The 23,507-nt window shown below is 42.6% G+C and overlaps 1 protein-coding gene across 4 annotated transcripts in view; it reads right to left on the bottom strand.

The window, feature by feature from the left end:
• The window catches only part of LOC133448934 (contactin-4-like), a 242,039-nt gene that overhangs the window by 110,281 nt on the left and 108,251 nt on the right, over nt 1-23,507 (bottom strand). For all 4 annotated transcript variants that reach the window (XM_061727954.1, XM_061727956.1, XM_061727955.1 and 1 more), the window contains one exon: nt 7,997-8,092. In XM_061727954.1, coding sequence (XP_061583938.1) covers nt 7,997-8,092 — 96 coding nt within the window. The remainder of the gene's footprint in view (nt 1-7,996; nt 8,093-23,507) is intronic.

The following is a 23,507-nucleotide window of genomic DNA, read 5'->3' as shown; positions in this document are numbered from 1 at the left end:
GGTGATATAGCTCACCTAGACACCGCAGTGTTGTTATCATGTCCATGACACGGTTAAGTAATGGTAATGCATACATGCAGCAACAGGTGGCTAATCTCCTCTGTCTCTTCAAATGTAAAAACTTAAAAACATGTGAGAGCAGCATCCATGTCTGTGTTTATGTTTACTGGAAGCATCACCGTTTAACCCTGATTTAATTAAATAGGTGGGTGCAGTTATGGTTTGACCCCAAAAAAATTGCAACAAAAGGTTTCTCAATGGTTTATTGTAGTATCAGGTGTACTTAATAACATATCAAAAGTCTGCCAAAGTCTGACCACTAGAAAGGTCCGATTTTCAAAATGGCCGCCGCCAGTCTCTAAAAATACCATTATTCCCTCATTATTCATCCTAGACAAGCAATCTTGGTGTCTAACCCCATGATTTGATTATCTAGAATTAAAATAAGCATATACAAATCATAGTGAAGTAATCCAAGTACAATTATGTATAAAAACAATTGACTATAAGCGAATATGTAATGAAATATGCAGTACATAGACATGAAAAAAAACAAAGAAAAACATTTCAAACATAATCTCCTTTTTCCACATGCCATAAAAAAAGATGTCACAATGCATGGGGAAATGAAGTTTCTCTCAATTCACATTTCCTGGTGATTTCTGGAGATTAATTTTTATACTAATGAGGAATAAATCAATTATTACTACGTGGTACTGTGAAATTAGTCTAAACAGGGCTGCCACGTGAAGGCTCAGTACCGCTAGCCTCTTTTTTATTTTATTTTTATTTTTTTATTTTTTTTTTTGTGTTTTTTTTCTTTTTTAGTTTTTTTGTGTTTTTTTTTTTTTTTTGTTTTTTTTGTGATTTTTTTTTACCGTCTTACTTATATTTTTTCTATTCCTTTTTTCCACTCCGGAGTAACAATTAGTCATCATCACACTCTTCCTCCCATAATGCTTGATTATGTGGATTCTCACAATTTTCCACTTGGCATGATCCACAGGCAGGCATGCAGGGCAGTCCATATCTTCTACAACTACAACGTTGTGTACGGCAAGCAGTTGTGCAATTACAGTGGACCATCTGCAAGAGGCTCTCTGGGGCAGCAGCTTTTTTTGACATAACTGGCAGAAAACGATTGTCCTCCCATTTCCATCCCCAATCAACAGGATTCATATCACTATCCTTTTCAGTCCACACCATGATCTGGTAATAAACTCTTTGGCAATGATATTTCGTTGAGGACTCTGTAGGAGGGAGATGTTCTGGGGTAACAAATGCCTTCGCAGACACAATTTTCTTGCTGAGAAGATTGTAGCGCAAAGATGCAAGTGCATCGGTATTCTTGCCACCAAACATGACTGCCATCGCCTTGCTCCCAAGGTCCTCTATGGCAGCTTTTGCTTGCTTTGGTAGTGCAAATCCATTCGCACATGCCTGGATGGTCGTTTCCCCATTCACAAGTTTCTGGAAAGCAGTTTTCTTCCCAACACCAAAAATGCGTGATGTTGTATCAGCCTGTGAAGGCATGAACAAACATCAACAGACAACACAAGTCTTTACCCAGGACCTTTTGCATCTCGCTGATGTCATACACCTTGGGTACTTTTGACTTATCTGAACGAAAATAAAGGCCTCTATTGCTCGTCTCACCATAGTAGAGAAGAAGAACAAATAAATCTGTATCTTCCCCTATCAAGGTTGTGGGCTGATGTTGTGACGCTTGGACTGCAGCCTTGACAATGTCCACATCTGCATCCCCTGGTGCATTGATGACAGTACAGCGCTTCTTCTGCAGTTCCTCAGGGACAAGAAGAATAAGCCCTTGTTTGTTACTGGATCTGGATAGGAAGTCATCCTTTCTTCCCACAAACTCAGTATTTGCATCCAAGCTAATAACCGGGTGTGCATGTTGCCCGCGCCGCTGATGTGTATTGTCTTTGATAGAAGGACCTTCACTATAACCATCAAAGACAACAGTTGCTTTACCATAATGCTTTATCGTAAAGTCTGCATATGACTGTGCAATGGCACCATAACTGTCACCCCTCTTCCATGGCAAGCGATGAATCAGGGAGCCACCATCAAGGATATACTGTTCAGTTGGTGGGATTGTTTCAGCCTAGAAAAAAATATTTATTTTATGTATAGGAAAAAGTCTAAAAATGTATTTAGTTTAGGACAAATTTGATCCACAGAGCTATCCACAACCTGTCAATAATTAACTGATACTCCTCACCTGAAATGGGTGACCTTTTCAGATGGTTTTAATAGGGCAAATACAAAATATTGGATTTCATAATTATGTAAGTGTATCTCTGCAGTTTGGACAAGACCAGTGGATTCCCAGGCCTCATAAACATAGGATTAGACACCAAAATTACTTGTCTAGGGTATATAATAAAGGAGCTATACACATTTTAGGGTGATTTTGACCATCTGGGACGCCATCTTGAAAATGACACCTTTTTAGTGGTCAGACTTTGGCAGACTTTTAGTATGTTATTAAGGACACCTAATGCTACAGAAAACTGTTGAAAAACCTTTTGTTGCAATTTTTTTGGGGTAAGGTGCTTTTTTTTCATATCTGCACCCGCCTAAAAGCTGTTGTAAAGGAGGTGCGTCTTTTTGATCCATTCTGTTTTATGCAACTCATGTCTGAGGTGTTAGATGTGAATGTTCTAACTAATGAAAAGGCTTCACATCAATGGCAGGTGTATCCTGAATGGCTGCTTTGATTTCACCACGGTGTGCCAAATCAAATCGCGCAGCCAGATTGGCCGCAGCAACTGCTGCCACAAGAAGATGCAAACGCTCCGTCCAGATGCAGCAAAGCAGCACATCGGCTCCACAAACAGAACCAGTACTGGCCGGCCAAGTAGCTCCCTGTGTGCAGACTGATGGCTTCTCTTTGTTGCCAGTTTGAATACTGATCCCTCAGCTGTGGCTGGGTGTGTATTGATTAAGCGTTTAATACCAAAAACCTGGGCAGAATGTGTGGGCTAAGTCTCCTGAATCTTCAGTTAATGATTTTAATATATACTGAACTTTGAATGAATGACTAATGTGCTGGAAATAAGCTTTTACTGTTTGCTGACACTTATAGTGTGCACTAAAAAGGTTTTTGATTTTGTTTCAATTGGTCCTAAATATGATTGTGCATATTTGGGAGCAGTTTACATGGATTATGCACTTTAGGGCAAAATTAGTGACTGTAATATAAATATACTGTGTTTCTGGCTACCTGCGTAATGCAAAAGGATGACATTAACAACCAAGTCACTGGTTGGCATCTCTAACTAGATCGTGATACAGCTTCTATTACAGCTAAGAGATGAACGATGGGGCTCTAATTGACAGCCTGTATTGGCTTTGTTTATTAGTGAGCTGTAAAGTATCTTGAGGGGGCTTTTTATGGGCCCGAGGATGTCTGGCATATTTGTATTGTGTCCCTGTTGGTTTTAAAAACCAAACCCTAATTGGATAACTCCAGCACAAATTGCTAGATATGAAAAGTGTCAGCGAGGCAACTTTTCACGGTTAAGGGAATAGGAACTGACATGAAAATGAAAAAAAGAACAAACAAACAAGAAAGTCAAGATTCTTCTCAGACTTTCCAGAATTACATCAGTAGTAATGTAGTAGTAATACGATACAAGTGTCACACAATTAGGCCACAATCAGTCCAAGCAGGCAGCGTTTCCAACACGGCAGAGTTAGGTATCTGTCAGCTGGGGAAATGTAATCAAAGCAGCTGTTGCAGTTGCCAGTTCCAGCAAGACAATAGACACGAATATGAAAGGATTTTTCAGAAGTTTTTGACTTTTTCTGTTTTTTTATACTTGCTGATTCACTTTTGATTCAGAAGCAGCACGGTCAACTTTATTGTGTGCAGAAGGGGAAACACATACTACATGACATTATTTCTTTTCATGTCCATTGTTTTATATAGATATAATATTGACAACACCAGCGCTACCTGCTACGGCTAAATTAGCTTAGTTTACCATGAACATTTTAAGCTAGCAGAAACAGACGACAAATATACGCAAGTGGCAAGTCACTTTAAATACTTCTTAGGTTTCAAAACATTTTATATTTAATCAAATATTAAAATAAACAAAAAACGTATTTGGTCAGCTACATTTGTATCTGTTAAATTAAAAACATTTTACCTGAAGGAGCTGGAGCAGGCTCAGGTGTAGAAGATGGATGGATGAGTGGATGATGGATAGATGGATGGATGGATGGATGGATGGATGGATGGATGGATGGAGGATGGATGGATGAGTGGATGAATGAGTGAATGATGGATGGATGGATGGATGAATGGATGGATGGATGGAGGATGGATGGATGGATGGATGGATGGATGAGTGGATGAATGAGTGAATGATGGATGGATGGATGGATGAATGGATGGATGGATGGAGGATGGATGGAGGATGGATGGATGAGTGGATGAATGAGTGAATGATGGATGGATGGATGGATGAGTGGATGGATGAGTGGATAATGGATGGACGATAGGTGGATGATGGATGGATAAGTGGATGATGGATGGGTGAGTAGATGGATGGAGGGATGGATGGAGGGAATAATGGATGATGGTTGACACATGGATGGTTAGGCATGGAGAGAATACAGAGCATAATCTAAGGAGCATTATGCCAGCAGGGAGTTTTGGTGCAAAACCTTCAGTCTTCTGTGAAAAGCTTGCCATTCCAACCCAACAATGACCCAACGCACGCAGCAAAAGACATGGTCAAGTGGAAAATAAAAGTCAGTCGCGGCCCAGATTGCAGTCCCATCAAAAACCTGTGAGATGACCCAAAATGAGCCGTACACAGCAGAGTCCTTCACAGTTTAAAATAACTTAAAAAATAATACTGGTATGAAAGTAGGATAAACTTCTAAAGTCCAGATATGTGAAGTTAGTACAGACTCTTTCACAATAACTTTATGCCGTAATAAAGACAAAAGCTGCATCCATAACGTATTAGTTCAGAGGGGTGCTATGTTCTCTTTTATTCAACATACTCCCAATACATCCAATTCGTCTGACATTTATATTGTGAGTATTTCTGTCTTTATATATATAAAAGAAAACCTGACTCTGTGATTCCCTTAAAAATTGCTTTTTTAGGGTCTACTTCCATGTCATAACCTCAGTTTTTAGACTACATAACGCAGTTTTTCATGACAGCGGAAGTATAATTGTCAGTCACAGATGGGAAAAAACGTCTTGCTTCTTAAATGATTAACCCAAAAAGAAAAATGCTACCAGGAATAGCAAGATAGTAGCTAGAGTAATAATGAGCTCCTTTTGTAATCAGTGCAACTTTGAATTTAACTGCTGCAGGTGAACTCTGAAAAGCTGCAAGTTCTGCATCCAAAACTGCATTTTTATTGCAAACTTTATCTGTGACTGATGCGAGAACATAGTTCATTCAGCAGTGCTTTACATCCAGAGACCGTCTTCAGGAACAGAAGCACAAGTTCATATTAAAATGATAAACAGATGAAGCACAGAGGGACAGGTCATGCCCTCTGTATGTTTAAGCTATATTAGTTTAGTCAGGGATTTTTATTTGAAATAGTTTTGGAACCAGCTTGAAGCAGTTGACTGATTAATGCTGCCAGAGGAGGGGTAGAGCTCAAATGGAATAGTGATTTTCTAGTCAAGAGTGTCAACGTGTCCTTGTGCAAGACATTAAACAACCCCAGTGCCCCCAGTATGACCACTAGCATGTGATTATACAGAGAGAGGGAAAAAACACTGCATATATCATGCTTCTATGAAGTACCGTAGAAGTGTGTATGTGGATGACAAACACACTGCAGACGCCGTGTAAATGTGGAACATTTACCATTTTGTGCAATAATGTCAAATGTGAAGGATTTGTATGAAATCCTTCCCACAACTATACACTCTCCACATTAAGTATTTAGTTTCACTCAGATAAAAGTCACATTACAAAAGATGATGGTGGTTAAATATTTCATAGGCTATAGATGTTAGACAAAGCCAGCACTCTTACTTTTACGCTATATTCACCCAAACTGATACAAATCTCTCCTCTTGAAGAGGAATGAAATAACTTTCACCATTACCTTACTCAAAACTGTGTCTGCCTTCTGCTTGAGAACCAACATTGATGGATAAATACTGTAAGCTGCACAATAATTTAATTCAACTGGCAGAAAATGAAGAAGAATGGTCTAATCAAAGGAGATTAAGCTTTAAGCTCCTGACAGCAAGGCTGTCACACTTCCTAAGACACGGCGGTGGCTGATCACAACTGCACACAGCAAGAGTCACCGAGACATCTCACAGTCACTACAGCAGCAGATGGCAAGTCAACTTTCTGATTTTATTTTTTTCCTGTCAAAGGAAAAAAATATTGCAATCACTACTGCAATATTTGCGAAATCACTGCAATCACTAAATCTATTCTAATCTATTAATGCACCGCCACTTTTACAGAGGATGCGTCAGGTTTACTGTGGCTGCATCGTTTTCCTCTGTTGTTAGTCGCTCTGGATAAAAGCATCCGCTAAATGTAATGTAATGTAGTGTTCTTTACTTTTAATAATTAAAGTTCTGAAATCCCACACAGAAATCGTGTATGATCTGTTTATGGATTCATGTATCTGACAAAAAGAGCCAAATGTGATAATGGCTAGTAGAACAAGTTCAGGTTTGTCCATATAGCCAAAGAAGTATAAATTGTTCTACGTGGCCTTGTTGAGGCCCTGGTTTGTCTTTGAGACCGTTCTACGCAGTCTTGTTGAGGCCCATCCATCCATCCATCCATCCATCCATCCATCCATCCATCCATCCATCCATCCATCCATCCATCCATCCATTTTCTTCCTCATATCAGTTACCGGGTCGCGGGGGCAGCAGTCTTAGCAGAGATGCCCAGACTTCTATCACCCCCTAAACTTCCTCCAGTTCTTCCAGGTGAGTGCTAGACGTTCCCAGGCCAGCCGAGAGACATAGTCTCTCCAGCGTGTCCTGGGTCTTCCCCGGGGTCTCCTCCCGGTGGGACATGCCTGGAACACCTCCCTAGGGAGGAGGGACATGCCTGGAACACCTCCCTAGGGGGAGCGTCCAGGAGGATCAGATACAGATGTCCAAGCCACCTCAGCTGACTCCTCTCAATGTGAAGGAGCAGCGGCTCGACTCCGAGCTCCTCCCGGGTGACAGAACTCCTCACCCTATCTCTAAGGGAGCGTCCAGCCACCCTGCGGAGGAAATTCATCTCAGCCGCTTGTATCCGCGATCTTGTCCTTTTCGTCTTTACCCAAAGTTCATGACCATAGGTGAGGGTGGGAGCGTAGATTGATTGGTAAATCGACTGCCTTTCGACTTAGCTCTTTCTTCACCACAACGGTCCGGTACACCGACCGCATAACTGCGGACGCTGCACCGATCCGTCGGTCAATCTCACGCTCCATCTTTCCCTCACTCGTGAACAAGACCCTGAGATATTTGAACTCCTCCACCTGAGGCAAGACTTCTCCACCTACCCAGAGAGGGCACGCCACCCTTTCCCGATGGAGAACCATAGCCTCGGTTTTGGAGGTGCTGATTCTCATCCCTGATGCTTTGCACCTGGCTTCAAACTGCCTGAGCACATGCTGAAGGTCCCGGTTTGATGAAGCCAACAGGACAACATCATCTGCAAAAGCAGAGATGAAATCCTGTGGTTCCCTAACCGGATCCCCTCCGGCCCCTGGCTACGCCTAGAAATCCTGTCCATAAAGATTATAAGGCCCTGTCGTTGAGGCCCTGGTACGTCTTTGAAACTCATGAAACCTTGAAAAGCAACAACCCACACAAACACAAATCACTTCTAATCACAAAATCCCCTCTGAAACCACCACTTTAATGTTTTTATCCTTTACGTTTTAGTTTGAAAATATTTCCTTTCTATTTTTCTCTGTTGAGTGGTGTTGAGCAAACATGTAAAATCAGGACTTTTACCTCCAGAATGTGGTGGCGAGCCGCAGAGCAGAACCACTCCTTGACCTTCGCGTACTGACACGGAGCTTCTTCTGTGAGTCTTGAAGTTTTCCAAGTCTGAAAGAGAAGATTGAACAACAGTTGCTAAAATAAATCCTCAATATATTTATGCGCTGTGAGAACATAACAGTCCCAGTCTTTTTTTTTTCAAGGTCACAACAAATGAAACCTATATGAGTTTCAGTCTGTAGCAAATACAGGAGAATGCACGACAGCTTTCCGACAACTGCACACACTCACACAGTGATATGAAATTCTTGGCCTGTGTTTATTAACTTTGTGAATAAACAGAAGTGTATCCTGACAACTCTGAGGGCCGGGGTTCAAGGTCAAAGTGTGTTAGTGTGCAGCACAAACCAGTGAAGCTCCATCACATGAATGTGAGCAGATACAAGTCAAATACAGAGAAGGGAAGCAGCACTTCAAGGAATCTCTGAACCTTCAGAAGCAACAACTCTAAAAACCCAGAGCAGTAAACCGAGAGTAGCCTAGAGCTGGGCTCTGGTCTGGAGGATCCAGGTTAAAGTCCCAAGATTGCAACCGAGGTGAACCAGCTTGGGCTTCTGAGCAAGACCCTTAACCCTAACTGCTCCCTGGGCGCTGTATTATTAATTAGTGATGGGTTAAAAGCAGGGACTAATTTCTCCTTGAGGTTAATACGGCTTATATATATATATATATATATATATATATATATATATATATATATATATATATATATATATATATATATATATATAGTAATAATGCACATATATATGCCTTAGGTTTTTACCGGCATGGTATCAACCATTAATATGTGTGCAACAAAAAATAAAACAAAAATAATAATACGCAGTTGTTGCCAGGGACGACCGGGATGGAAGTTAAAAGGTACTTTGGCTGATTTAGATGATTCTGAAAACTAACCAAACTGAAACTGATGTTGTAACATGAAAGAAAGTCTTTCATAACTTCTGGACAACTTTGTGTTGATTTTCCAACACAGCAGGGTTTAGCTACACACAAACCTCATATTTGTTAGTATTCATTTCCAAGATAAAGCCTCCAGTCTAGCAATCACAATGTTACCAATTGATTTTATATATATATATATATATATATATATATATATATATATATATATATATATGCAACTGCGTATTATTGATGGCACTACATCACACATCAACAATGAATTTAGCTAAAATCCAGATGTAGCCCAGACAGCTAAATTTAGCATCAAGAGCAACCTGAGGTTGTCAGGGTTTGACACTTCCCCCCAGTTTTTTGAGTTTCAGTTCTGTCCCTCCTGTTTCCAATCTGCCCTGATTGTCTGCACCTGTGTCTCGTTATCCCCTGTGTATATCTGTGTTCTGTCACAGTTGGTGTTTGTTGAGGACCCAAACACAGGAGAGCAGGAGGCAGGAGTTGCAAAAAAAGCAGGGTTTATTTTAAAGAAACCAAAAACCAAAGCGCTGCTTAGCAGGATCAAAAACACAAAACAGGGATTCAAAAAACTGGAGGAAAAACTTGGCAGGAAACATGGAGGTAGAAACAGTACGGACCGACAGGGAGAAGGGGAATGACAAGACCAGATATACACAGGGGTTAACGAGACACAGGTGCAGACAATCAGGGCAGATTGGAAACAGGAGGGACAGAACTGAAACTCAAAAACTGGGGGGAATTGTCAAACCCTGACAGAGGTAATGGAATCATCAATGAAAAAATGAATTAATGCATAAAAAAAAGATGTCTAAATACCATTTAAGGAATCTTGTTCGTAATCGTTACTTAAGGCCTGATATGTAAGCTATTTAACAAATACTCTGACTCTGATGAAGGCGAAAGGAATCACTGAAACATGTAGGTATTTAAAAAACCAAAAAGTTTGTTGTCGGACAAAAATAATTTGAAAATTAAAGCTGCAAGCAGCGATGAACGGGCCCTCGCACTCACGGCCACCGCCCCCCATAAGCATATCAGAAATGACACCACCCAAGACTTCATATGTCAAACCATTCAAAAGTTATAGCAGAAAAAAGGGACAACCAATCAGAAGAAGGGGCGGGGCTAATTCAGGCCAATGAAGGTCAAGGACTCCATACAGAATCTGATGACACCACCCACGACTCTCTATGTCAAACCATTCAAAAGTTATAGTAGAAAATCGGGACAACCAATCAGAAGAAGGGGCGGGGCTAATTCAGGCCAAAGAAGGTCAAGGACTCAATACAGCGTCCAATGACACCACCCACGACTCTCTATGTCAAACCATTCAAAAGTTATAGCAGAAAAAAGGGACGACCAGTCAGAAGAAGGGGCGGGGCTAATTCAGGGCAAAGAAGATCAAGGACTCATTACAGAGTCCCATGACACCACCCACGACTCTCTATGTCAAAACATTCAAAAGTTATAGCAGAAAATAGGGACAACCAATCAGAAAAAGGGACTGGGCTAATTGTCACCAATTATGGTCAAGGACTCAATGCCGAGTCCCATGACACCACCCACGACTCTCTATGTCAAACCTTTCAAAAGTTATGGCAGAAAAAAGTATTCTAAGGGGCGCTGTTGAGCCGTGAGGACACGCCCATTAATGCAAACCATGAAAAAAAAAATCAGATCACTCAAATGAACGACGATCATACAGTACAGCTGTATCTCATGGTCCAGAATGTATGATATTATATTAATCTATTATACCATATTATATTACATGTTGTTATTTCATATTAGCGTACCCAGTAATATAGCATATTGTATTATTGCATTGTATGTTGCTTCATTTCATATATTTTTGACTGTATTATATTGTAAAATTATATATCATAGCGATTGCATTATTATATAATTTCAATTCATAACACTAATATACAATTCCTCACACACACACTCCTTCCAAATGTTTCTTTTTTTTCTCCATTATGACAATTGTATGCTGTCATCCGTTATGTTTTTTGTTTTTAAGCTTGTTATGTCTGTTATTCAAATATATTAATACATTCATTAATATGCTATACTGTATTTTGTTTTGTGTATATTGTGTGTGTGTGTGTGTGTGTGTGTGTGTGTGTGTGTGTGTGTGTGTGTGTGTGTGTATATATATATATATATATATATATATATATATATATGCAGTGGTGTAAAGTAACGAACTACAAGTACTTCGTTATTTTACTTAAGTAAGATTTTTGAGAATTTGTACTTTTATTGATACTTTCATTTTTCTGTACTTTTACTTTTACTTCGTTACATTTTCAAGGAAATAATGGTACTTTTAATCCGCTACATTTAAAATTGGACACGTCGTTACTCGCTACAAATTAAAGAACAGCACAGCGGGGGCTGATTTATGGTTCCACGTTACACCGGCGCAGAGCTACGGCGTAGGGTACGCGGCGACGCACACTGTACGCCGTAGCCTACGGCGTAAGGTGTGCGTCGATTTAACGCGGAACCATGAGGCGGACGGGAAGGAAGGGGGGCGTGTGAATATACAGAGAAGGAGCCGCAGCTCCCGGGAGAGTTGCGCCGCAGAGGCGGGCCGGAAGGCCAGAGGAACCGCCGTCGCGTCGAGTACCGAGGAGGACTGAAGCCTGAATTATGGTTCCGCGTTAAATCGACGCAGAGCCTCGCCGTAGGGTACGTTGGTGTAACGCGGAACCATAAATCAGCCTTGAGCGGCAGCCGACGCGTGTCCATGCGCACCATTCTTTGATTCCACCCCTTCTAAGGTGGTTTTGGCATTTAAAAGTCTCATCCTTTATCAGCTGGGGTTGCTTAATGTTGTCACTGCATATACAGGCTGGGGGTGGACCTGTCAGCGGGGCCAATGGGGTACAGCAGCAGTGATGAGCAAAGGGAGAAATTAAAAAGGGGTAATGGAAACAAACGCTAAAGGGGTCAGAATAATATCACCATTATTTAGAGCAGTGGCGGAGCCAGAATGTAGCTAATGGGTGGGCCTGCAAAAATTTGGATGGGCCTGATTTTTTTAAAGTTGAGATGTGCGTACAAACTATATTGTGTAAAATAATCTGTAAATTATAGTACAACTTGTACTTAAGTCAGATTGCTGTCAGATACATATCTACAGGTATGAAAGGATATACAGTAGTCCTGTATACTCCACAATTAGACCTCTGTTCTGTTAAAATTCGCCCTTAAAACGTGATAAGGAAAAAAGAGGGAGAGAACAAAAGAGATCGAGTTTATGTCTTTGCTGAAGCTTTATTGTTTTGCTGATATTAAACAATGAGAGACATTTTTTCTCTGTTCACTTAATAGCATAAATAAATCTTCACACCTCGCTCCGGACACAAATTCAGCTCATTGCACAGCACAGCTCACCTGACTGTCGCAACCATTACTCGCTTATGAGGTTCATTCATAAAGTTGGTGATTTGCAAGTGGAGTTGGGTAGTTTCGAACAGACAGCTGTTTAACCATTGTTCAACGATTTCAGCTACCTGCAACAGTAGTCTACCTAAATGACCCGCCTTCTGACCCGCTCGTGAACTGAAACATGACGCCCAACATCAGTCAATCATGTGTGAGAGGAAGTTCGTTTTTATATTTTTAAATTTTAAATTTTAAATGTTCTCAAGAAAATAGAATAGCAATTACACTTTTAAGGCAGACACAATGGTAACTGATCATGAATTATTATGAAAAAAATATATATTTTTTTATTTTTTCCATGAATCTTAATGGGTGAGCAAGCTGTCAATCTGGGTGGGCCTGTGCACATCCAGGCCCACCCACAGATCCGCCCCTGATTTAGAGTTGTAAGCAAATTCTTGGATTCTTCATTTCTTTGCAATCCTTTTGAAATTATTTTGTACTTTGAATTTTGTACTTTGTACTTTGTACTTTTTACTTTTGTACTTAAGTACATTTTAACCCATGTACTTTTTGTACTTTATTATATTTAAGTTGATGTACTTTTATACTTTTACTTAAGTAATTTTTTTAATGGGTACTTTTTACTTTTACTTAAGTAATTTTCAAGCAGAAAATTTGTACTTTTACTTAAGTACAATATTTTTGTACTTTTTCCACCTCTGTATATATGTGTGTGTGTGTGTGTGTGTGTATACCTGAAGTGTGACTACCTGCAGAACGTATTTTAGCATGAAAGCTTGCATATTTAACGTACATCAAGCATCCTGTATCATAGCTACATGTCTGCCGTTTGTAACAAAGCAAACCGCGTGAAAATCGGTTGAAAATCAAGTGAGTTATAGTTATTTTACTTATGCAGACACCTCCTTCCACAATAGAAGTGAACGCTCTAGAGTTAAAGCGATACCGATCCAAGATGGCGGCCACGCCCGACGTTCTCAGGCAGTCAATGCGGCGCCTCGACCAAGATGGCGGCCGCGCTGAACATCAGCCCCTCCCCCCGCAGGAGCTGCGCGCGCAAACTCCACTCAAATTCAAAAGTTATGGCAGAAAATCGGGACAACCAATCAGAAGAAGGGGAAAGAGAAAAGTAATGTGCGTCGTCACAGGACAGAGACGAACATTTTGATGTAAAAAAAACACAAAAATTGCTGACAAAAATTTTGGCATATCAAGCCAGGCTTGAATTCTCAACCTCTGGCAGCAAAGACCACAATAATCTGGCTGAGCTAAGTCTCAGCTATTCCTTTTATTTGACCTACTGGCTTAGGACAGACCAACATAGCGATAAAATTCTGGAACTTTTTTTTCCTAATTTTTTAAATATTTGTAAGTTATAAATATTAGTAAAACCCTACTATTTAAATTATTACTTTTTCTGTAACCATTCTGCCAAGGTTGTAACCGGGCTGAGCCGGGAATATTTCTGAAGTCACCACATTACAGGGAGCTGATTGGTCGGGGGGCGGGGCCGTCATCACCCTACTCGCCACTGATTGGTCGGGGGGCGGGGCCGTCATCACCCTACTCGCCACTGATTGGTCAGGGGGCGGGGCCGGCAGACGTTTGAATCAGGAAGCGGGAGTCAGCGCGAGAGCGACTGGCGGCTCGCGACAATTTTATTATAAAAAAAGGACAACCAATCAGAAGAAGGGGCGGGGCTAATTCAGGCCAATGAAGGTCAAGGACTCCATAATGAATCTGATGACACCACACACGACTCTCTATGTCAAACCATTCAAAAGTTATAGCAGAAAATCGGGACAACCAATCAGAAGAAGGGGCGGGGCTAATTAAGGCCAACGAAGCTTAAGGACTCATTAAAGAGTCCCATGACACCACCCACGACTCTCTATGTGAAACCATTCAAAAGTTATGGCAGAGAAAAGTATTCTAGGGGGCGCTGTTGAGCCGTTAGGCCACGCCCATTAATGTAAACCATGAAATATCACATTTATCGCCAGGCCTGGCTTGCATGCAAATTTTGGTGACTTTTGGAGAACTATCAAATATGGACCAATCAGATGAAGGGTGGGTGCGCTTTTTCGCGTCTAGCGTCGCCACGGTAACACTTTTGAAAGAGAAAAGTAATGCGTGGTGTCGCACGATGGAGACGCACATTTTGGTGTATAACACACCTGGGTGCACGTTACGGTTCGGGCTGAATTAACTGCCGAAGGAATGGCATAAATTGCGCCAAAATTACACAATTAATTCAAAATGGCTGACTTCCTGTTCGGTTTCGGCCATGGCTCCAAGAGGCTTTTCTTTAAGTTGCGACATGATACAGGTGTGTATCGATTTTCGTGCATGTACGTCAAACCGTATTGTGGGGCTTGAGGCACAAAGTTTTCCGGGGGGCGCTGTTGAGCCATTTTGCCACGCCCATTAATGCAAACCATGAAATATCAAATTTATCGCCAGGCCTGGCTTGCATGCCAAATTTGGTGCCTTTTGGGGAACTATCAAATATGGACCAATCAGATGAAGGGGGGGTGCGCTTGTTGGCGTCTAGCGTCGCCACGGTAACACTTTCGAAAGAGAAAAGTAATGCGTGTAGTCGCAGGATGGAGACGCACATTTTGATGTATAACACATCTGGGTTCACAATACCGTTCGGGCTGAATTAACTCTCGAAGGAATGGCATATATTGCTCCAAAATTACGCAATTAATTCAGAATGTTCAAAATGGCCGACTTCCTGGTCGGTTTCGGCCATGGCGCCAAGAGACTTTTCTTTTAGTTGCGACATGATACAGGTGTGTACCGATTTTTGTTCATGTACGTCAAACCGTATTATGGGGCTTGAGGCACAAAGTTTTTTCTGTTGAACCAATCAGATGAAGGGTGGGCGCGCTTTTTGGCGTCTAGCGCCGCCACGGTAACGCTTTTGAAAGAAAAAAGTAATGCGTGTTGTCGCAGGATGGAGACGCACATTTTGATGTATAACACACTTGGGGGCACGTTACGGTTCGGGCTGAATTAACTTTCGAAGGAATGGCATAAATTTAGCCAAAATGACACGACTAATTCAAAATGGCCGACATCCTGTTCGGTTTCGGGCATGACCCCAAGAGACTTTTGTTTAAGTTGTCCCATGATACAGGTGTGTACCGATTTTCGTGCATGTACGTCAAACCGTATCGTGGGGCTTGAGGCACAAAGTTTTCAAGGGGGCGCTGTTGAGCCATTTTGCCACGCCCATTAATGCAAACCTTTAAATATCAAATTTTTCGCCAGGCCTGACTAGGGTGCAAAATTTGGTGACTTTTTGGGCATGTTAAGGGGGGCAAAAAGGCCTTCACTTTGTCAGGAAAATAATAATAATAATAATTAAAGCTGCAAGCAGCGATGAACGGGCCCTCGCACTCACGGCCACCGCCCCCCTTAAGCATATCAGAAATGACACCACCCACAACTTCCTATGTCAAAACATTCAAAAGTTATAGCAGAAAAAAGGGACAACCAATCAGAAGAAGGGGCGGGGCTAATTCAGGCCAATGAAGGTCAAGGACTCCATACAGAATCTGATGACACCACCCACGACTTCCTATGTCAAACAATTAAAATGTTATAGCAGAAAATCGGGACAACCAATCAGAAGAAGGGGCGGGGCTAATTAAGGCCAACGAAGCTTAAGAACTCTTTACAGAGTCCCATGATACCACCCACGACTCCCTATGTCAAACCATTAAAAAGTTATAGCAGAAAAAAGGGACAACCAATCAGAAAAAGGGGCGGGGCTAATTCAGGCCAATGAAGGTCAAGGACTCCATAAAGAATCTGATGACACCACCCACGACTCTCTATGTCAAACCATTCCAATGTTATAGCAGAAAATCGGGACAACCAATCAGAAGAAGGGGCGGGGCTAATTAAGGCCAACGAAGCTTAAGGACTCATTACAGAGTCCCATGACACCACCCACAACTTCCTATGTCAAACCATTCAAAAGTTATGGCAGATAAAAGTATTCTAGGGGGCGCTGTTGAGCCGTTAGGCCACGCCCATTAATGCAAACCATGAAATATCAAATTTATCGCCAAGTCTGGCTTGCATGCAAAATTTTGTGACTTTTGGAGAACTATCAAATATGGACCAATCACATGAAGGGGGGGCGCGCCTTTTGGCGTCTAGCGTCGCCACGGTAACACTTTTGAAAGAGAAAAGTAATGCGTGTAGTCGCAGGATGTAGACGCACATTTTGATGTATAACACACCTGGGTGCACGTTACGGTTCGGGCTGAATTAACTGCCGAAAGAATGGCATAAATTTCGCCAAAATGACACAATTTATTCAAAATGGCCGACATCCTGTTCGGTTTCGGCCATGGCTCCAAGAGACTTTTCTTTAAGTTGTGCCATGATACAGGTGTGTAGCGATTTTCGTGCATGTACGTCAAACCGTATTGTGGGGCTTGAGGCACAAAGTTTTCCGGGGGGCGCTGTTGAGCCATTTTGCCACGCCCATTAATGCAAACCATGAAATATCAAATTTATCGCCAGGCCTGGCTTGCATGCCAAATTTGGTGCCTTTTGGGGAACTATCAAATATGGACCAATCAGATGAAGGGGGGGTGCGCTTGTTGGCTTCTAGCGTCGCCACGGTAACACTTTTGAAAGAGAAAAGTAATGCGTGTAGTCGCAGGATGGAGACGCACATTTTGATGTATAACACATCTGGGTTCACAATACGGTTCGGGCTGAATTAACTCTCGAAGGAATGGCATATATTGCTCCAAAATTACGCAATTAATTCAGAATGTTCAAAATGGCCGACTTCCTGTTCGGTTTCGGCCATGGCGCCAAGAGACTTTTCTTTTAGTTGCGACATGATACAGGAGTGTACCAATTTTCGTTCATGTACATCAAACCGTATTATGGGGCTTGAGGCGCAAAGATTTTTCTGTCTGAACCAATCAGGTGAAGGGTGGGCGCGCTTTTTGGCGTCTAGCGTCGCCACGGTAACGCTTTTGAAAGAGAAAAGTAATGCGTGTGGTCGCAGGAGGGAGACGCACATTTTGATGTATAATACACCTGGGTGCACGTTACGGTTCGGGCTGAATTAACTGCCGAAGGAATGGCATGAATTTTGCCAAAATGACACGATTAATTCAAAATGGCCGACTTCCTGTTCGGTTTCGGGCATGACGGCAAGAGACTTTTCTTTAAGTTGTCCCATGATACAGGTGTGTACCGATTTTCGTGCATGTACGTCAAACCGTATCGTGGGGCTTGAGGCACAAAGTTTTCAAGGGGGCGCTGTTGAGCCATTTTGCCACGCCCATTAATGCAAACCATGAAATATCAAATTTTTCGCCAGGCCTGACTTGGGTGCAAAATTTGGTGACTTTTTGGGCATGTTAAGGGGGCCAAAAAGGCCATCACTTTGTCAGAAGAAAAATAATAATAAAAATTCCTGCAAATACAATAGGGCCTTCGCACTGCAAGTGCTCGGGCCCTAACTAGAAAATTTCTGGAAATTTTGATATGGGCATGCCCTACCGCCCATTCGTCCCCTCTCGCCGCTTTGGTTTAGGGCTGTAGTGTTTGTGTTCGGGGCGGTTCTATGTCAGTTTGAGGTGTTTACGGTTGTATTGCATTCATTCCTGTGCTCCCAATAGCTATTAATGGGGCGCGCTTTTTGCCGTCTAGCGTCCCCACTGTAACGCTTTTGACTGAGAAAAGTAATGCCCATCGAGGCACGATGGAGAAGCATCTAACGGTGTATGCCGTGCATGGGTGCACGTTCCGGTTCAGACTACGTTAACGGATAGGGTTTTTTTCCACCGTGGTAAAAAAAAAACCATCCGAATGAATGGGGCCATTTGGCATGGATTTTACATTAAAGCTTCCTTAAATCACAGCTTCATGAAATTGGAATATGTTGAAGATCACAGCTTGCTGAGTCGGGGAACATTTGTATCATGTCTCTACGATAATCTGTTGCCTAGCAACAAGCATCCAAAGTCAAACGGAAATTAAAAAAAAAAAGAAAGGTCAATATCGCAAAAACTTTAAAAGTTGGCATAATGAGGTTCTAGGGTCCGTTAGTGCCAATCAGGCCGAGTGTTTGAAAGTTTGAACGATGTCTCTACGATAAAGTCCGGCCGAGCAATAAGCGTCTGAATTTTCGCCTTTTTTTTTGCTTTTTGGCATCTAGCGTTGCCACGGTAACACTTTTGACTGAGAAAAGTAATGCCCATTGAGGCACGATGGAGACGCATCCAACGATATATGCCATGCATGGGTGCACATTGCGGTCCGAGCAGCATTAGGTTTTTGTTGCCATGGTAACAAGCCCCATAGGATAGAATGGGACAATTTAGCTTCAATATCTCCAAAGCTGTAAACGACAGCGTAATGAGCCCTCAGTATGTTGTAGTCCACATCAAGCTGAGTCTTTTAACGTTGGAACCAAGTCTCTACGATACTGCGTTGCCGCGCAACAAGCATCCGAAGTTCCGTTAGCATCAAAATGAACAATGTGGAATATCTCAAAAACCGTAATAGCAAGCATGACGAGACTAAAATATGTTGCAGTACAAAGCGTCCCGGGTTTGTCAATGTTGTAATGATGTCTGTACGATAAACCGTTGCCTAGCAACAAGCGTCCAAAATAAAATTGATTTTTTTTTTAAATTGAAAGTTAAATATCGCAAAAACCGTGATAAGTAGCATGATGAAGTTTTATGGTCCTTTAGTGACTATCGGGCCGAGTGTTTGAAAGTTTGAACGATGTCTCTACGATAAAGTTCGGCCGAGCAATAAGCGTGGGAATTTTCGCCTTTTTTTTTGCTTTTTGGCAACTAGCGTTGCCACGGTAACCCCTATTACGGAGAAAAGTAATGCCCATCGAATCACGATGGAGACGCATCCAACGATGTATGCCATGCATGGGTGCACGTTGCGGTTCGGGCCGTATTAACGGACGAAAAAAAGTGCGGAATAAGAATAATAATAATAATAATAATTAAAGCTGCAAGCAGCGATGAACGGGCCCTCGCACTCACGGCCACCGCCCCCCATAAGTATCAGAAATGACACCACCCACGACTTCCTATGTCAAACCATTGAAAAGTTATAGCAGAAAAAAGGGACAACCAATCAGAAGAAGGGGCGGGGCTAATTCAGGCCAATGAAGGTCAAGGACTCCATACAGAGTCTGATGACACCACCCACGACTCTCCATGTCAAACCATTCAAAAGTTATAGCAGGAAATAGGGACAACCAATCAAAAGAAGGGGCGGGGCTAATTTTCACCAATTATGGTCAAGGACTCAATACCGAGTCCCATGACACCACCCATGACTCTTTATGTCAAACCATTCAAAAGTTATGGCAGAGAAAAGTTTTCCGGGGGGTGCTGTTGAGCCATTTTGCCACGCCCATTAATGCAAACCATGAAATATCAAATTTATCACCAGGCCTGGCTTGCGTGCAAAATTTGGTGACTTTTGGAGAACTATCAAATATGGACCAATCAGATTAAGGGGGCACGCTTTTTGGCGTCTAGCATCGCCACGGTAACACTTTTGAAAGAGAAAAGTAATGCGCGTAGTCGCAAGATGGAGACGCACATTTTAAGGTATAAGTCACCTGGATGCACGTTACGGTTCGGGCCGTATTAATTGCCGAAGGAATGGCATTAATTGCGCCAAAATTACACAATTAATTCAAAATGGCCGACTTCCTGTTCAATTTCGGCCATGGCGCCAAGAGACTTTTCTTTAAGTTGCGACATGATACAGGTGTGTACCGATTTTCGTTCATGTACGTCAAACCGTATTATGGGGCTTGAGGCTCAAAGTTTTTTCCCTCTGAACCAATCAGATGAAGGGTGGGCGCACTTTTTGGTGTCTAGCGTTGCCGCGGTAACGCTTTTAAATGAGAAAAGTAATGTGCGTCGTTGCAGGACAGGGACGCACATATTGATGTAGAAAAAAAAAAATTGCTGACAAAAAAGTGTGGATACTGCGGGAATCGAACTCTGATCTCTGACTCCAAAGACGGGAACACTCTGGCTGAGCTAAGACTCAGCTTGTCATTTCTATTTGACCTACTGACTTATGCGAGACCAACATATCGATATTTAGTAATGTAAGTCTGGAGCTGTTTTTTCTAATTTTTTTAAATATTTGTAAGTTATAAATATTAGTAAAACCCTACTATTTTAATTATTACTTTTTCTGTAACCATTCTGCCAAGGTTGTAACCGGGCTGAGCGGGGAATATTTCTGACGTCACCACATTACAGGGAGCTGATTGGTCGGGGGGCGGGGCCGTCATCACCCTACTCGCCACCGATTGGTCGGGGGGCGGGGCCGTCATCACCCTACTCGCCACTGATTGGTCGGGGGGCGGGGCCGTCATCACCCTACTCGCCACCGATTGGTCGGGGGGCGGGGCCGTCATCACCCTACTCGCCACCGATTGGTCGGGGGGCGGGGCCGGCAGACGTTTGAATCAGGAAGCGGGAATCAGCGCGAGAGCGACTGGCGGCTCGTGGCGATTTTATTATAAAAAAGGGACAACCAATCAGAAGAAGGGGCGGGGCTAATTCAGGCCAAAGAAGCTCAAGGACTCATTGCAGAGTCCCTTGACACCACCTACGACTTCCTATGTCAAACCATTCCAAAGTTATAGCAGAAAATCGGGACAACCAATCAGAAGAAGGGGCGGGGCTAATTAAGCCCAACGAAGCTTAAGAACTCATTACAGAGTCCCATGACACCAACCACGACTTCCTATGTCAAACCATTCAAAAGTTATGGCAGATAAAAGTATTCTAGGGGGCGCTGTTGAGCCGTTAGGCCACGCCCATTAATGCAAACCATGAAATATCAAAGTTATCACCAAGTCTGGCTTGCATGCAAAATTTGGTGACTTTTGGAGAACTATCAAATATGGACCAATCACATGAAGGGGGGGCGCGCCTTTTGGCGTCTAGCGTCGCCACGGTAACACTTTTGAAAGAGAAAAGTAATGCGTGGTGTCGCAGGATGTAGACGCACATTTTGATGTATAACACACCTGGGTGCACGTTACGGTTCGGGCTGAATTAACTGCCGAAGGAATGGCATAAATTTCGCCAAAATGACACAATTTATTCAAAATGGCCGACATCCTGTTCGGTTTCGGCCATGGCTCCAAGAGACTTTTCTTTAAGTTGTGCCATGATACAGGTGTGTAGCGATTTTCGTGCATGTACGTCAAACCGTATTGTGGGGCTTGAGGCACAAAGTTTTCCGGGGGGCGCTGTTGAGCCATTTTGCCACGCCCATTAATGCAAACCATGAAATATCAAATTTATCGCCAGGCCTGGCTTGCATGCCAAATTTGGTGCCTTTTGGGGAACTATCAAATATGGACCAATCAGATGAAGGGGGGGTGCGCTTGTTGGCGTCTAGCGTCGCCACGGTAACACTTTTCAAAGAGAAAAGTAATGCGTGTAGTCGCAGGATGGAGACGCACATTTTGATGTATAACACATCTGGGTTCACAATACGGTTCGGGCTGAATTAATTCTCGAAGGAATGGCATATATTGCTCCAAAATTACGCAATTAATTCAGAATGTTCAAAATGGCCGACTTCCTGTTCGGTTTCGGCCATGGCGCCAAGAGACTTTTCTTTTAGTTGCGACATGATACAGGAGTGTACCGATTTTCGTTCAGGTACGTCAAACCGTATTATGGGGCTTGAGGCTCAAAGTTTTTTCTGTCTGAAGCAACGAGATGAAGGGTGGGCGCGCTTTTTGGCGTCTAGCGTCGCCACGGTAACGCTTTTGAAAGAGAAAAGTAATGCGTGTGGTCGCAGGAGGGAGACGCACATTTTGATGTATAACACACCTGGGGGCACGTTACAGTTCGGGCTGAATAAACTTTCGAAGGAATGGCATAAATTTCGCCAAAATGACACGATTAATTCAAAATGGCCGACTTCCTGTTCGGTTTCGGCCATGTCGCCAAGAGACTTTTGTTTAAGTTGTCCCATGATACAGGTGTGTACCGATTTTCGTGCATGTACGTCAAACCGTATCGTGGGGCTTGAGGCACAAAGTTTTCAAGGGGGCGCTGTTGAGCCATTTTACCACGCCCATTAATGCAAACAATTAAATATCAAATTTTTCGCCAGGCCTGACTTGGGTGCAAAATTTGGTGACTTTTTGGGCATGTTAAGGGGGGCAAAAGGGCCATCACTTTGTCAGAAGAAAAATAATAATAATAATTAAAGCTGCAAGCAGCGATGAACGGGCCCTCGCACTCACGGCCACCGCCCCCCATAAGCATATCAGAAATGACACCACCCACGACTTCCTATGTCAAACCATTCAAAAGTTATAGCAGAAAAAAGGGACAACCAATCAGAAGAAGGGGCGGGGCTAATTCAGGCCAATGAAGGTCAAGGACTCCATACAGAATCTGATGACACCACCCACGACTTTCTATGTCAAACCATTCAAAAGTTATAGCAGAAAATCGGGACAACCAATCACAAGAAGGGGCGGGGCTAATGAAGTCCAACGAAGCTTAAGAACTCATTACAGAGTCCCATGACACCACCCACGACTTCCTATGTCAAACCATTAAAACGTTATAGCAGAAAAAAGGGACAACCAATCAGAAGAAGGGGCGGGGCTAATTCAGGCCAATGGAGGTCAAGGACTCCATAAAGAATCTGATGCCACCACCCACGACTCTATATGTCAAACCATTCCAAAGTTATAGCAGAAAATCGGGACAACCAATCAGAAAAAGGGGCGGGGCTAATTAAGGCCAGCGAAGCTTAAGGACTCATTACAGAGTCCCATGACACCACCCACAACTTCCTATGTCAAACAATTAAAAAGTTATAGCAGAAAAAAGGGACAACCAATCAGAAGAAGGGGCGGGGCTAATTCAGGCCAACGAAGCTTAAGGACTCATTACAGAGTCCCATGACACCACCCACAACTTCCTATGTCGAACCATTCAAAAGTTATGGCAGAGAAAAGTATTCTAGGGGGCGTTGTTGAGCCGTTAGGCCACGCCCATTAATGCAAACCATGAAATATCAAATGTATCACCAGGCCTGGCTTGCA

The sequence above is a fragment of the Cololabis saira genome, chromosome 8 (genome assembly GCF_033807715.1).
Source record: "Cololabis saira isolate AMF1-May2022 chromosome 8, fColSai1.1, whole genome shotgun sequence".
In the NCBI taxonomy this organism is placed as follows: domain Eukaryota; kingdom Metazoa; phylum Chordata; class Actinopteri; order Beloniformes; family Belonidae; genus Cololabis; species Cololabis saira.
This window is presented reverse-complemented; position numbering and strand designations above follow the sequence as displayed.